This window comes from Bipolaris oryzae, assembly GCF_000523455.1.
Source record: "Bipolaris oryzae ATCC 44560 unplaced genomic scaffold scaffold_22, whole genome shotgun sequence".
In the NCBI taxonomy this organism is placed as follows: Eukaryota; Fungi; Ascomycota; class Dothideomycetes; order Pleosporales; family Pleosporaceae; genus Bipolaris; species Bipolaris oryzae.
In genome coordinates this window covers 186,903-202,369 of record NW_006911298.1, presented here as the reverse complement: position 1 = coordinate 202,369, position 15,467 = coordinate 186,903, and the positions used below count along the sequence as shown (strand labels likewise).

Sequence of the window (15,467 nt, the reverse complement as noted above, 5' to 3'; positions counted from 1 at the left end):
GTCTGGACTAAACAGGCTCTTCTAAGCGTCAGAATACATATCTACTAAAGATGCATTTGACAAGAAAATACCAAAGCCCAATTTTGACATGGAAAGGCTGACCTTTTTGTGACAGACTACCCGAACTAGGTAACTTACCCTATCGTAACATTGAAGGGATGGGATGTGAAAGACAGGTGCGACATAAACAGTACCGCACGGAACCAAAGTGTTCCGCCGTGCTAATTCAGGAACACAATGACCTTGTATTCCACCGGCTCGCTGTTTCTAATCTGCCGTCCTTCCAAAGGCGGAATGGTCTCATGTCCCACTACAGGAACAACATTTCTCGCCCCAGGCAGCAGAGGTTAGGCAATATCACATGACCAGTTAAATCTGTCGCATCTTTATTTCCAGGTGTATTTCTTCATGCGATTGAGGTAATGGTGGAAGGTTCAGCATAAACAAATCATTGAGGCTTCCACTGCCCTCAACGCGATCCTTTCCAATTTAGCTGCATCTCGTCGCCACACAACAACCGCAATGGCACTTTTTACATGGACTCCACCTCCCCCTCCAGATCCAGACACACTAAAGAATCCTCCTCAATTCACTACCTTCCCGCTAGTTCAGCTGCGAGCAGGCAAGATCAAAAAGTCCCTTTGGAATGGCAAAATTGAATCGGCAATCTACAAGACTCCTTTGACCGGCTCAGTCGAAATATGCGAACTTGGTATCACGACAGACGAACATGCATTTCCTAAGCATGTGAGCCCTGACAAGGCCCTCCTCCACTACTGCTCATCTCACTATGACGACTGGAAGAAGGAATTGCCGAACTCAGAGCACTACTTCAAACCCGGCGCATTTGGTGAAAATTTATTCAGTACAGAAGTCAGCGAGAAGACCCTTTGTATTGGGGACCGGCTTGCCATTGGAGATGTCGTTGTCGAGGTCAGCGAACCGCGAGGACCATGCTTCAAGCTCAATCACCGTTTCGAGGTCAAGGACATGGCCAAGCGCACGCAGACTCTTTTTCGCACCGGCTGGCTGTATCGCATAATCAAGACGGGCACAATCAGGAAGGGGGATCTGATCTCGCTGCTTGAGAGACCACATCCGGAATGGACAGTGGCGCGTGTCATGTACTATCTCTTCATCGAAACCAACAACACTAATATGATGGAGGAGATTGTCATGATACCTCAGCTCGGTTGGGATATCAAGGTTCAGTTTCAGGCTAGACTTGACAAGGGCATAGCTGAGGACCAGAGTGGTAGATTGTTCGGGGGCGAAGACGAAAAGACATTCGCTTGGAATGAATATCGCCTGGTAGAGAAGAGGAAAGAGACCAAATCTGTCACAGCCTTTACTTTTGAGGCAGTAGAGGACGTTTCTGATATTTTTCCTGTTCATCCCGGTAGCCATGTGCGAGTGAAGCTAGGTGGAAAGCTGGTACGCGCCTACTCAGTGACTGGTGGAACGTCTAAACGTTTTGAACTCGGCGTCGCTCTCGATCCCGAAAGCCGTGGCGGCTCAAAGTACCTGCATGAGGATGCAAACGTAGGTGACATTATAACGATTGGCCGGATCACAGCGAGCTTCCCGCTAGCCAAAGAAGCAGACAGTCATACCATCATTGCGGGCGGTATCGGCATCACAGCCTTCCTGGTCGCGCTCGAGAAGCTTCAGAAAACAAAGCAAAACTTCCATCTGCATTACGCAGTTACGGAAGAGGTACCTTTTGCAGCCCAAGTCACAGCACTAGGCCCACATGCAACCATCTATAACAAGTCTGCAGGCCAGCGCCTAGACATCTCTTCTATCCTCGGGAAAGCAAATGACAGAACACACATTTACACCTGTGGACCAACCCGACTCATGGACGCTGTTGTCAACACTGCAAAGACTTACGGCATTCCTGAGTCGTCCGTCCATATTGAAGCCTTCACAACCACAACTTCCGGTGATCCATTTACAGCAGAGCTCCGAAAGAGCAAAAAGAGTGTACAAGTTGGCACAACGCAATCGCTCCTCGATGCACTGAAGGCCGTAGGAATGGACATTGATAGCTCCTGCGAAGTTGGCAATTGCGGGACATGTACGGTAGACGTATGTTCAGGTCGAATCGAGCATCGTGGGACTGCGCTTCAAGAGTCGGAAAAGGAAACAAGTATGTTGACTTGCGTGAGTAGAGGCATAGGTACTATCGTCCTAGACTTGTAATACCCACTTATACCACATCCCGCAACCTATCAGTAATACTCTAAGCCATCCCAGATTTCATCTCACACACTCGACTTCACTCAAGCCCAATACACAAAAGTCTTGAAAATTCAAAATTCATATTCCAGAAGCCATTCAAGCCTCCTACTCTTAAAAGAAAAACGCCCCCCCAATGCTAACCCAAGGAAACCATATATAAAAAAGAAGCTTAATCATCCCACCGCATATTCAAAATCAAATCCTGCACCTCCTGACTGCTCAGTCCCTTCTTATTCCCCTCTCCCTCACCCTCACTTTCGGGTTGTGCGTCGGCGAGTCACATGCTACCGTTGAACCACCACGCAGCCGCGGCAGGCCATCCGAGGATTACGGCGTAGAAGGGGAAGTAGCTATTTTCGAATTCGTTAGATGATGCTTTCTTTGAAGAGAGTATGTGGGAGAAAGACTTACACAGCACTCGTCTTAACGAATCTCTGTCCCAAGTCACCAGCGCGCCAGGCATGCGGTGCCATGGTTATGGGGTTGCGGGCAAAAGGGTGGGGTTCGACCATGCCGCGGGAGAGGGTGCGCCACATGATGCGTGCTTGAGTTGCTGACGGCATTTTTGTTGTGTTGGAGTGGTGATAGATCGTCAAATGAGACTTTGTCGTCGATCGATATCTCGAGCTTTTGTTTTTCTGCCCTCTATAACTTCTTTCCTCGTAGGATATAAAAAAAAGGGCCTTGTCGATATCAAGTAGTTGTGCAAATGTCCGATAATCCTCTTCTCTAATATGCTGCTTGTAATGTGTTTGTATGCTTTGTTCGTTGTAGTCGTTGATGTAGTACAAAAAAAACCCCTTTCCCCCAAGGCCCCCCCCCCCCCCCAGTCCTATATACATCCCCAAACCAACCCTCCATCCTACCTCCCCCGAAACAAAACCCACTCCATATCACGCACCCAGCGCCCAAGAAACTAACATTCTCAATCATCGCACCACCAAATCGACTCTCCGATGGCGTGAGCCAGAACCACCATCCCACCCTACACCACCCGGCACAACCCTTACCCACCCGCCTTACCTAACCCCTTCCCCCCAAAGCCCTGAATCAAGAAAAAAACTACCAAAAGAGGTAAACAACAGATTGCTCATCGAACGCAGTCGCGCACCACCGGCGCAAATTGCCTGGTTGAGCACGCGCGCGGTGTAGACAGTAACTACATTAGACGAGTTTTTCTTCTAGGGTCCGAGCAGGGATGGGCTGGGATGTGTTGTTGGTTGGGTGAGGATGGGGTGATATTTCTTCTGCCTTGGTATTCGGTAAGCGGAGGGTGCCGGGCAGGCGTGCCGGGCAGGCGTGCCGGGGCGGGCGGGCGCGAGTCAGGGGTCTGAAGGAAGGGGATGAGGGGGTGGTGAGACGGTGGTGTGATGGGTTGGTAAGACGGGATCTAGGGGACAGGGATGATGTAAGAGGAGGAGGCTGATTCCATGTAAATTATGAGTGGTAGGATTAATGAACATTGTCCTTATTGTCGTCCTTGTCGTCGTTGTGAATTGCACGTAGGGTGCGCAGGCATTCGGAGCTGCATACTGCAATTGGTGGACCATTTTCCGACGAAATTTGCGGCGTGAATGGACGGATTCAGCGCTCCTGTGCAGCCAAACGATACGCATACGTATTATACGTAGATAAAGAACATCGAAAATCGAATCGGGTATAATCATCATCACACATCCTTCCTAACCACCAACTTTCCTCCTCTTGATCTAGCACACATCTACGCCTTGCCCAGCTCAACAATCTCCCCAGACACCATCCACACGCCCTCCTCCTTCTTCCCTTCCAAACACTGCACTCCAGCCTGCACCGCCGCCCTCGCAATAACATCCGCATCCTGCGCCCACGAGTCCGTCAACTTGCCACTCCCAACCAATCCCTTCAAGCCCTTTGCCAAATTCCGAAATGCCGCCTCAGCCGGCCGACTCTCTTCTCTATCCCCTACAATCAACCCGGGACGCAGTATAACCGTATGCTTGAAGCCCAGAGCCTTAACCGCTTCTTCCAACTCGCCCTTCATCCTCGGATACGCAAAATACGACTTTACATTCGCACCATTGGACGAAATGAGGACGCAAACCTCTGTGCCGGCTTTTTTGGCGGCTGTGGCTAGGTCGAGAGCGAGATCGTAGTCGATTTTACGCTGGGCTTCGATACCGCCGGCTTTTGCACGTGTGGTGCCAAGGGCGCTAAAGAAGACCTTGGGGGCTTCGGCTGAGGGGAATTGAGACGCCCATTGCGCGGAATCGCCGGATATGATGGGTTGGAGCTTGGTGGAGCTATTGGGATTGGATAAGTCGCGGCGCGAGAAGGCGAAGACGGAGGAGAAGGAGGGGTGGCCGAGGAGGGTGGAGAGGATGTTGGAGCCCTGGGTAGAGTTGTTAGCCGTGTGTCCGTGGTGAGGGAGATGTGACGACTGAGACGTACGACGAGGCCAGTACTGCCGGCGAGCACTGCTTTTGCCATTGCTAGTCGTTGGGGGTACTAAGGAGGTCGAGGTTTATGGTGGCCCTTCAATCAGAGCGTTGAGACGGCTGTCGGAATGCGCAGTCGCGAACAAATTCCTGGGCTAGATAGCATGCCAGATAGCGTGCTCGATAGCGTGCTCGATAGCGGCTTGAGTGGGGACGATCGGCGAGTCAGTGTGTTGATGGCTCGTTGATCCTATGTGCAACCACAAACACGCGGAAAGGAGGCTGCTGTACGCAGTATGACAACGTCAAAATCAAGCCCTCAAAAATCAAGTTACCTTTGATAGTAGCAGACACAACACAGATTCGTAACATCTCTAGCAAAATAATCGTGAAAGCAGCAACCATTACAGGAAAATGGTTTTTGAGACGGAAATTTTCGGTCTTTCTACATGGTGCGTAGTACACATGATGGTGATCCAACGATAAAGTCTGAGCAATTGCCATGAGCGGCACTCCTGCGCATATATTTACCGCCGATCAAATTTACCGATATCGACACTACTAAGGTGCTAGTATTAGACAAGAAAATCTATAGTTTATCATTGCCGTCAATACTTCGGTGATCAAGTTGGTCCAGGAAGAATCCATCACTGCAAGCCATCATGCATCCTACAACTGCATTTTAGCAAATGCAATGCTTGGATCATTAGCGGTAGTTCCAAGCTTCTGAAATTCCATGTATCGCTCAGACCCAGTTGTACCACTAGCACGCAGAATATCAAACTCCTCTTTTGTCGTTTGATCCTCAACCCTGTACGGCCAAGGCTGGACAATGGTGTGTTCCTCCTTGATAGCCATCCCACACTGCGTAGCGAACTGGGTGATCTTGCACTTGTCCATGAAAATATTGAAGTACTTGTCCCACGGTTTGAACATATCGGAACAGACAGCACGCAAGATTATGTTAGGATGTGTAATCAGTTTCATCGGAGCTCTAGCCATATCTTCACGGGGTTTACCGATCGGGATGTACTCGTCGAGGCGATTCCTCTCCTTTACAGTCGACTGCTTATCTTCTGGCGTGTTTGCTTCGTTCTCAGTTTCCTGGGCAGCATTTAGGAAGAGCATGAGCAGTGTGGCATTTGGGTTCTGTGAAGTCGGCTTGAGGAGTGGTGAGAAGACCTCGAGGCAGATGTGCGGGCCGAGATAAGCTCGATCGCATATATTAGAGATCTGTGGAAATGTCAACAGTCAAGCATCATGGGGACCGGGAAGTGCGTATCTCACCTCGATGCGGTCAAACTTCATGTCATCTAGATAGCTTCCTATATCTTGAGCATCCATGTTGAACATCCAGAACGAGATATCGGAGCTCCGTAGCCGACCGCAGAACTTAAGAAGTAGTGTTCTGATGTGAAAAAAGATGGCACCGAACTCGTCTGCTTTTGCAGCCGGAGCGTCCGCCATGTACTCATCAAAAAGCCAGCCACGGCGGGGACTAGCATCGTCTTTCATTGGCCATTCATTTTCAACGAAGAGCGTGCTTGGTTAATGTTAATTTCTGATCACTTCATAGAATCAGAGGAGCCTTACGGGTTGGGTGTTTCAAACTCTGTAAGTGAACAACCATAAGGCAGTAAGATGCCAGTATCGCGAAAGTGCATTTCTCCTTGGCGGACACCAGCAGGCATGTTCAGCAGAGCCCGGTCACGGTAATCAACTCTCTCGGTAGCTAGCATGATGCGGCAGCGAATTTTTTGAGCAGCTTCTGCTGACAATCCTTCTGGAACCCGGCAAAAGGTTACCAAGCGAGCCCATTTGTCTCTCTCCAATGCTATTCTTAGCTTTTGGCCATTTATTTCAAATGTCTTTGCCTGTATTGCACTGCCGGATTTGTTCTTGATCTTTTGGCAAACATCTTCTATATGGGAAGGATAGTGGACTCAAGAGTCTGTATAATAGAGCGAGGAAGTAATGCTGAGTACCATAAATGGATAATCATTGGCACTGCAATGTCTGGCTCAAATTGGAGCGCCACGAAAAGCATTACGACATTGCGAGCCACGATGGTGAAATCCTTGTCGTTCACAACAGCAACGCATCTACCTTTGTATCCATCTGGCAGCCCAGCGATGGTTTTGATGACGTTTCGAAGATCGCCCGATGCGGCAAAGAGAAGGCTGAAGTCGTGACTTGTTGCACTGGTCCTGCCTTCATTATCTTCAAGCTGCAGAATATCAAGGGCAGGTATGTTGCCCCAGAGATACTTTCTGTTGCCGAACGTGCTGAGTACGGGACCACCCAAAAAAGCAGGTAGACGGTTATCGCGATACCACTCGGGCGCCCAAGTGCCTTTCATGAATTGGGATCTACATCTCTTCTTATGACGTGACCAATCTGCAGTCTGACATTCCTTTGAGCAGTACTGTTGTCGCGTCAGTAGGTCAAATAAGGCTATAAAAACGGGCTATCCAGTCACGGGAAATGAGCTAGAAAGACGGTAAACATACTTTAACCATGTGACAGCTCTTACATGAAAAGCTAGTCCGTGCCTGACACGGCTCCTGCTTGCTGTTGGAACAAAGTAGTGGCTTGCTGAAAGTCGACAGACTGGAAATATCAACAGCCATTTCGTTCACAAGGTGTGAGAAAAGTTGTGATCCGATCAAAACTTCTTGCCGCGTTGCGCGATGTTGGCATATGGATACTACGGTCCGTTAGGAAGAACAAGTGGAATTCAACAAACTGACAGCCTCCAGTGAGCATGATGCGATCTATGAGGAAGATTGTGGGTAAATGAATGTTGTGAGAGCAAGCGGTTGGAGAGGGAAGGCGCATGTTCGCATGACATAGCGATCACCTGGTGTGTTTGCCGAGGACTTATTATTTGGCAACCAACAAGAGGAATGGGAAGAGTACCCAATCACTTGACGACACGACTTGTTGTGCAATTCCAAATTTACGTAGGCGACCTACATGATACCAGCACAATCAGAGTTTCTCCACACATGGTGCATGTTCGCATATGCTTACGAAAAATGAATCGATTACTATCCAGATATAGTATACAATAAGTTCGTACGACCTAGAACGGTTCTTGGCCCCCACATTGAACATGCTCCGGCCTGGTTTGGTCCAACCGATAGTATCGTTTCTTCAGCCTGAACACGCTTATCACTCTTCTACTTTGCTTGTCAGATTGTGGCAGCTTTTGGTGCTGCCGGTTCGCTTCCCTGATACAATCACGAAGCTTTTGGAACTGAAATCTCACTCAAAACCCATTATATATTGGAGGGGCTGTTGTGCGTCTAATGTATATAAAGCAAGATTGTTGTGGTGTTGGGTGGCTCGATTTGCGCCCAGGTTTGTGTAACACCCCACGCTGCACGATGAGGTGTCAGTAGTGGCTGTGTTGCCATATACGCGTGATGAACAAAGCCTAAGATAAGGGGATATGCACCTCTGGTAACAGTTTGTTAGCTGTATGTGGGGCTCAGTATGCGAAGTAGCTGCGTATTGAGAACGATAGCCAATTCAGCGATCATATTCTAGGGAATACAAGCTTGCACACAGATGTCTGTAGAGGCTCGAGCCCATCAACTGTACTTACGCTCTTCATCTGCAAAAGGTGTGACTAGCGAACTGTTAGCTGCATGTACAGTGATTCAAAAAATTTCCCAATGCACATTTGTCCTAGAAAACTCAAGTCACTATTGTTGCACTAAGCTATCTTTGATCGTTTGCGAACATGAGTCGTCGTAACACAGGTTTTGCATCACCTTCGCGCCTCCTCATTGCGATCATCACGCAGATTCGTATGCATTCATGAAAAATAAACCATATTCAATCACTTCTTTGCTCTCACTGCCATCTCAGAAATTCACCACACCAGCCTCCAACACCCCCTCCTCCCCAATCAACCTCTTCAGCACCTCTTCCCCCACCGGCTTATCAACCCCCAGTATCATCAATGCCTCCTTACTCCCCCCTTCCTTCACCTCACCTCCATCACCCCCATTCCCCCGCTGCTCCTCAACCTCCTCATCCAACGGCGCCACATTCATAAACTTGATGTTGACCCCCGCCTTCCCCAGCAAATTCCCCACATACCCAATCTTGCCCACGGAATCAAAGTTCCGACAGATGATTAGCGTGCCGCGCGGTACGAACTCGCCTTTGAATCTGTCCATGCGAGAAATAAAAGGTCTGTTGCCCGAGACGAAGCCTTGGATGATTTGGTCGTCTTCTGTGCTGTTATTGTTGTTGTCTCGGGCGGTAGTAGAGCGCGCTGATACGCTGGAGCGAGATTGCTGAGATACGGAGCGTGAGGCGCGGGCGCGGAGGGTGATGAAGGAGGCGTAGGGTTTGTCTTCTACGTTTTCGCGGGAACGCTGTTCGTTGATGAGGATACCGCGTTCCTTGGCGAGGATCTCGGCGTTGACGATGTTGATGTTGAGACCATCGCTTGAGGTGATGGGGGTTAGGAGGCCTTTGACGAGTGCGGCGAAGAGGGGCTTGGTGGTATTGATTGTGGCGAGTTTGCCTTCGTAGATTAGGTCGAAGGTTGTGCGGAAGGAATCTTTTTTGACACTGGAGTAGTGTTGAGTGTATAGACTGCCCATCTTCTCGACGAGATTGATAAAGGGCTGGAGTGTGCGGTATTCTTCTGGAAGGACTATCGGGGCATTGACTGCCGTGCGAGGAAGCTCTCCAGACAGGATCGACACCACTTGCTCGCATACGTCAATTGAGACATTTTCTTGTGCTTCTGTGGTTGAAGCACCGAGATGGGGTGTTGCAACCACCTTTGGATGCGCGATCAATCGGGTCGCAGATGAGTTTGGCTCAGGAGGCTCCGAAGTAAAGACGTCGATTCCAGCTCCTGCAATCTTACCAGCGTCCAAAGCTTCTACCAGAGCATCTTCATCAATCATTCCGCCTCGTGCCACATTCAGAATCCGTGCAGTGGGCTTCATCGTCTCTAGCTCGGCTTTTCCAATCATACCTTTGGTTGAAGCTATCAGAGGTGTGTGGAGCGTCAAGAAATCTGCTTCTTTCAAAATCTCAGCAAGACTAGGCTTGAGCGTTACTGATGCCGCTGCTGCCAAATTCGGATTGGCGTAGGGATCGTATGCGATGAGTCTCATGCCCAGGCCATTAGCGATCCGGGCGACTGTAAGACCGACTATGACAGTGTAAGCGGTACTCAGCTCCTCAATTCTCCTGTATTACCTTTGCCCAGACCCACAATAGCAAGAGTCTTTCCCTTGGCCTCAACGCCTACAAGCCGACCACGCTCCCACTTGCCCGCCTTGATGCTTTGTGAAGCATCGCCCACATTCCGGGCAACAGCCATCAGCACTTTGACATGTCAGCAGAAACTTCATTTGGGCGACCGTGACGCACTCACGCGCAATAGTGTGTTCCGCTGCAGCATTGATGTTCCCAGAGGGTGAGTTCACGACGATGATGCCATGCTGAGTAGCGCTTTGAACATCAACATTGTCAACACCAACGCCTGCACGAGCTACCACTTTCATATTCTTAGCTGCCTTCAGAAGATCTGCCGTCACTTTGGTCTCGGATCGAACGACTAGTGCATCATATTCGCCGATGATGCTCTTGAGCTCCTCAGGACTGAGTCCCTTCTTTTCGTCCACATCGAACTCATCTTTCAATAGAGCCAGGCCGTCCGGTGACACCTTTTCTGGTATGAGAATTTTGCGTTTCTTTGTATGCATAACAGCGACCATGTTGAATAAAGACTGTGTTGGTTGTCGAGTCTAGGCGTATATCTACGGGAGCAAAGGCTATTAAACTCTTCGATGTTCTGAAGTCAAGTCGTTCAAGGAGGGTTAGGCTCAATTGTTAGTATCCTCAATCGCTATGCTCAAGGGGTCTTGGGGACAGGAAACAGCTGTTAGTCGGAGGGTGAGTATGTATATATATCCAACTAGTTGACCGATGTCCAGCACTGTATGTAAGACCATTGTAACAAGCCGATACCGGCTTGCACAGTACATTTGTTACGACACGTCAGATTTCTGGTCCGGCAGGCCGTGTTGACTCTGGTTACCCCGCACTTTTACCCCACGGGGTACGCTATATTGCGGACAGAATGGACGAACCCGCATTAAGGATACATAACTACTCAAATTAGCTCTCAGCTAAGATCCAAGTAGCCTGATAACGTATTTTGTGTGTAATGGCAGTTAGTGCATAGTTGACCTCCAGACAGGACTTGTAGGGCAGCTAACAAGAGCCTTGGTAGTGGTATCACGGGATGCATCATTCGTGCAGCGTAGCCTGCTAGTCTGAACGTAGGACTGCATTCATTGGAGGGTTTGTTGGTGTTGCGTGGGATATGTACATGATGCGCGGGTGGTTGGCGCCGCGCTCTTACCAACGACTACGTGTCTTGAGCTTCTCGTTCTGCACAACCTCGATCCAGTAACCGTCGGGATCTGCAAAGATTATCAGTTGCCAAACTTGTGTATCAAAAGGATAACTGCATACCTAGCACAAATGCAATTTCCTTCATGCGACCATCGGTGAGCCTCTTCTTCCAGTTGACCTTCTTTTCCTCAAAACGAGCACATGCGGCTTCTAGATCGTCAACAGCAATGCAAATGTGGCCAAAGCCCTGAGGCTCATCATTTCCGTTGTGGTACTTGAAGCTGGCGTCTTTTTCAGTTCCGTAGTTATATGTTAATTCGAGCAAGCCTTCGTTGTCCGCAACGGGATTAACACCGTTGGCAGTAGCTTCTGGTGCGTCTGGACCATAGCCAAGGAAATAAAGGTTGAACTCAGCACCTGGATTTTCCGACGTGCGCTTAAGCTTCATGCCCATGATGTCTTGGTAGAATTTGAGAGAGGCATCCTTGTCCTTTACGCGAATCATGGTATGGTTCTGCTTCTGTCAGCTGTGTCTAGATGAGCCCGTGTCGTATCACCTACCATGCGATATGTGCCAACGTCCGTGTCTTTGACGCTCTCAGTCTCCTCGAGGGGCTTTTGGCCAATCACCTCGACCCAGTAGCCATCAGGGTCAAGGACGAAAGCAATGTGGCGCATCCGCCCGTCGGTTAGCTTCTTTTGGAATTTGTAGCCAGCGTCCTCTAGCCTTTGGCACGCAGCTTGAATGTTATCGACTGAAATGCAAAGATGGCCAAAGCCCTTGTGAGGCTCTGTGTTGCCGTTTGTAATCTTGTAGTTTGGGTCATTTTCGGTTCCGTAGTTGTGAGTTAGTTCGACAATGCCTTCGCGATCTGACCAGTGATTCCCGTGGGAAACGGCCTTTGGACTGTCGTATGCAAGAAAGTAGAGATCGAACTTGGCGTCGGGGTTCTTGAGCTCATTGATCTGTTTCATGCCCAGAAACTCATAGAACTGGATGGAGCGCTTTGGATCCTTGACACGGATCCTTAGAAGAATCAGCGATTGACCAATTGCGGGTGTTGAGTAGGGAAACCCGCCATGGGGATACTCACATGGAATGGTTGAGCTTGTACTTGGTTGGATCGGTCGTCATGGTGGCTAGCGTACGCACAAGAATGCTTGGGGAATGGTTTGGTCTTGCAAGTCTGAAGGCGGTAGAAAAGGCTAGGCGCGATGTCCTGATACACGGTGGACGTAGAAAAAGCATGAATTGAGCAATCTAGCGAGCTGCGAGGTTGACGAAGCAATTGAGGGGCACGGGAATGAGGAGCGAATGACGTCGACCGCCCAATAAGAAGCTACTGGCTGCTGGCGTGCCCCTCAGCACCATCATCATCGTCCGGCTTTTACCCGGACTTAAGCCTGTGGAGCAAATGATGGCATCTTGCTTGAGTAGAACACCTGTTCACCACTGGCCTAGACGCCTTGTTCACGCACTGGTAGACGCAGCTGCATCGGGGCATCGGGATATCTGCAAACGCATCTCTTCTGGGATACCGAGTGAATGCTAGTGCGGAATTTGCCCGCAGTTCGAGGCTGCAACACAAGTGTATAGATATCGCTTGAAAGTAGACTGGACGGCCAGACCACCAGAAGAGCTCGTCGGCTAAATAATGCACATGTCATCGGGGCTGCACTCTGTGTATGACGTCCTTCACCTGCTGGTCATGATTGCACACTACTATAGAGCAGAGGGCGTCCCCAAAGGGGCGCGAGAGCACGTGCGGCGGAACAACAGCGTTCCGGGTGCTGGTCATAGCTTTGGGCCTCGTAAACTTGGCCATGGACTCCATGGTGCCTACGAAGCCAGTCGCGTACTGATTCTCCTCCCTTCACAGTATCAAGTCGGTCTACCCATCTACCCGGTCACTGTTGGACGTTTCTCGCGCTGCAGGTAGTAAACATCCGTCTGTGGCCTAGGTAGTAGCAGGCGCACGAGGACAGTCCGGGAAGGGGGTTGCGCCAACAATCGACCAGGTACGTGGTCTTCTTACTGCGTCACACGCATTCAGCCCATCGCCCATGATCCCAACCACGTCTCGTTCGATATATTGCCATGTGCTGCACATAAATCCGCATCCATCCGTTTTCACTTGTTGTTAACAACACCCACTATTAGCCTCCTGACCATGTCCGCAATAGGTTTTCCAATGATCAACATCGCCAAAGTGAGCGACTGGCTCACCCAGAACGCCAATGAAAGCATATATCCTCGACTCTTGTAAGTTGTGCTTGTTCAGTGCCGCCGACTAGACTGACATGGCGAGTTTAATGTCCCCAAACGGCACGCTATTGGCGTATTCAAAGCCCGTGCAAACTAAGGAGCTTCGTGACCAAGCTGCCCTCATTTCCATGGCATGGAAGGATCACTGCGCCGGCCGCCAAAAGCTTTCTACGCGAAACGGGGCTCCAGACCATTCGCTCAAGCCCCCACTGCAAACACTCACCATCGAAACCCAGGACTGCAACATCATAGTGCGTCTCTTGCAGCCAGAGTTGCTCTTGGTCCTCATCGGCAGAATTCCCCCAAGCAAAAAGCAAACGTTCAAAATCTCGCCCGAAGGCCAGGGAGACCCTAGGTATCCGGATGTCCATGTCTCTCTTTCTCGCCCCGGATCAAGCGCACAGCTGCATGGTCAGGCTGACGGATCGGCCGACAATCTAAGGCCAAGCAACGGAGGACCGACTATGAAGAACAAGGCGCCTTCTTTATTCAGTAACATGAGTCAGCGCGAGAAAGACATCCGGGGAGGTGCACTCCATGTGCAACGAAAGAAACTAGATGCCTTGGCCGAATACGTCCTCCGAGATTTTGAAGATACCTCCTTCGTTATGCCAGCAGACGCAGACTTGCAGTAGTGCGCGCGCTCCCACCTTTTATCAGAAGACACATGCAGACCCATGCCCTACCATCTTTGACAGCTGGCAGTGTGATCTTCCAATGTTTTAATAAGTTCGACCATGCTAAAGGCATGCATTTCAAATGTTCAAACAGTCCATGAATGACGGCTAGTCCATTTCGCGCACTCACAAAGTGCGGTTTCTCGGGCACGCAAATATCGTTGTGCACCAGGTGAGCAGAGATCACCTATTCAACCCAATACCACCGCCCACGTAAAGGGAGAGGACTTACACCCATCAACATGGTATCCTGGACTCTGAAACTCGACCAAGAGGACATGCGGACCCTTACTCCAAGCTATCTTCCTACCTTAATTAACCAATGTCGGACGCTCCTGATTCAGACCCGAGTCAAAGCGGAGAATAGATATTGGCCTTTGCGATTCACATCGCTCATTGATACACTCGCGTCCACGGGTATCTATTGGCCACCAGGTGCGCCAGCTTGCTCAGATGCAGTCACATCTAGGGCCCATTTCTTCCTGTATATGCAAAGCGCTAGTTGTAGTCTAAGAAGCCTTCAACCAAGTTTACGATTTCCCAAGACCGTCTCCAACTGCGTTGCCCCGTACCGCCGAAGGCAGAACCCGTGCATGTATCCGTTTTACAACGCAAAACATCTCGACTACCATTCCTTACCCGTCTTGTGATCGACCACGGGCGCTTTCTTGTTCACGAAGAGAATTTTCAATCTTTTTGAGGGGTCCTAACAAGTGCTATGGAATCAGGGGCCGTTGACTGTGAAGTAACTTCTTTGTACGTGGACGGATTCACAAGATCGTTCGCCTAGAGATTGTGAGGCTTGTTCCATGAGACTCGAAAGAGATTGTAATGTTGGAGGTCGGTTCGAAAGCCCAAGGTGATATGTGGATCAGTGCATAAGTTGCATCTAATGCATCAGTTGCTTGTACTTCTCTCCGTGTCTTTGTTGTGCTCGTTCATGTGTTATTCTGAACATGACTACTCCTGTACATAGACCATGAAGGATCGGACTCCAAACCCTTTTCAATATTTTGAAGAGGGAAACAAATGCATCCTCACCCTACTTGCCTCATTCTTGATTTCATGATCGATATACTTCTTAAATTTACTAGCTTCAGTCTTTATAGGAATTTGTCGCGTGCAGGGACAACTATACTACCATAATGCTCTTGCTATGTAGTCACGTGACGGTAGCCAATGTTGAATTGCACTGCTAACCTACTGTTAGCCTCAAGCTAGTTCGCATGTCAGATACCACCCATAGAAGATACTAAGAACCCGCTATTTCTTTAGATGCACAGGGATCTGTGTATAAAAAAGCACTGATGATAAAGCTATTCATGTAACAGGGTCCATTCGTGGGCGTACTACATCAGATCTCCGAGCACCGGGATTTCCCCGCCATGGCCCCGCGTGGTCTCTGAAGCACGCAATTCGCGCTAGGGCCAAATTCTCGTCGCGTCAAGGCGACATTCCGCCTATTTGCAA

General features: G+C 49.6%; 7 protein-coding genes across 7 annotated transcripts; 2 read left to right on the top strand and 5 right to left on the bottom strand.

Moving 5' to 3' along the window:
• Nucleotides 1–522: 522 nt before the first annotated feature.
• Nucleotides 523–2,205, top strand: COCMIDRAFT_34043 (uncharacterized protein; the record flags this gene model as incomplete). Its single annotated transcript, XM_007686753.1, has 1 exon — nt 523–2,205. The coding sequence occupies one exon, from the start codon at nt 523–525 to the stop codon at nt 2,203–2,205; it is 1,683 nt and encodes a 560-aa protein (XP_007684943.1).
• A 316-nt stretch (nt 2,206–2,521) lies between these two features.
• COCMIDRAFT_86966 (uncharacterized protein) lies at nt 2,522–2,807 on the bottom strand (the record flags this gene model as incomplete). The annotated part of the gene is made up of 2 exons (XM_007686793.1): nt 2,522–2,594; nt 2,656–2,807. 2 exons carry the CDS (start codon nt 2,805–2,807, stop codon nt 2,522–2,524), a joined length of 225 nt encoding a protein of 74 aa, XP_007684983.1.
• A 1,157-nt stretch (nt 2,808–3,964) lies between these two features.
• COCMIDRAFT_87183 (uncharacterized protein) lies at nt 3,965–4,710 on the bottom strand (the record flags this gene model as incomplete). The annotated part of the gene is made up of 2 exons (XM_007686792.1): nt 3,965–4,612; nt 4,672–4,710. The coding sequence occupies 2 exons, from the start codon at nt 4,708–4,710 to the stop codon at nt 3,965–3,967; spliced, it is 687 nt and encodes a 228-aa protein (XP_007684982.1).
• A 617-nt stretch (nt 4,711–5,327) lies between these two features.
• On the bottom strand, nt 5,328–7,288 carry COCMIDRAFT_34040 (uncharacterized protein; the record flags this gene model as incomplete). The annotated part of the gene is made up of 5 exons (XM_007686752.1): nt 5,328–5,891; nt 5,946–6,201; nt 6,252–6,542; nt 6,602–7,083; nt 7,169–7,288. 5 exons carry the CDS (start codon nt 7,286–7,288, stop codon nt 5,328–5,330), a joined length of 1,713 nt encoding a protein of 570 aa, XP_007684942.1.
• Nucleotides 7,289–8,530: 1,242 nt separating this feature from the next.
• COCMIDRAFT_23723 (uncharacterized protein) lies at nt 8,531–10,411 on the bottom strand (the record flags this gene model as incomplete). The annotated part of the gene is made up of 3 exons (XM_007686728.1): nt 8,531–9,843; nt 9,891–10,019; nt 10,069–10,411. 3 exons carry the CDS (start codon nt 10,409–10,411, stop codon nt 8,531–8,533), a joined length of 1,785 nt encoding a protein of 594 aa, XP_007684918.1.
• Nucleotides 10,412–11,057: 646 nt separating this feature from the next.
• COCMIDRAFT_86956 (uncharacterized protein) lies at nt 11,058–12,189 on the bottom strand (the record flags this gene model as incomplete). Its single annotated transcript, XM_007686791.1, has 4 exons — nt 11,058–11,122; nt 11,175–11,568; nt 11,616–12,081; nt 12,149–12,189. 4 exons carry the CDS (start codon nt 12,187–12,189, stop codon nt 11,058–11,060), a joined length of 966 nt encoding a protein of 321 aa, XP_007684981.1.
• A 1,036-nt stretch (nt 12,190–13,225) lies between these two features.
• Nucleotides 13,226–13,955, top strand: COCMIDRAFT_2619 (uncharacterized protein; the record flags this gene model as incomplete). The annotated part of the gene is made up of 2 exons (XM_007686718.1): nt 13,226–13,317; nt 13,364–13,955. The coding sequence occupies 2 exons, from the start codon at nt 13,226–13,228 to the stop codon at nt 13,953–13,955; spliced, it is 684 nt and encodes a 227-aa protein (XP_007684908.1).
• Between the last annotated feature and the right edge of the window lie 1,512 nt (nt 13,956–15,467).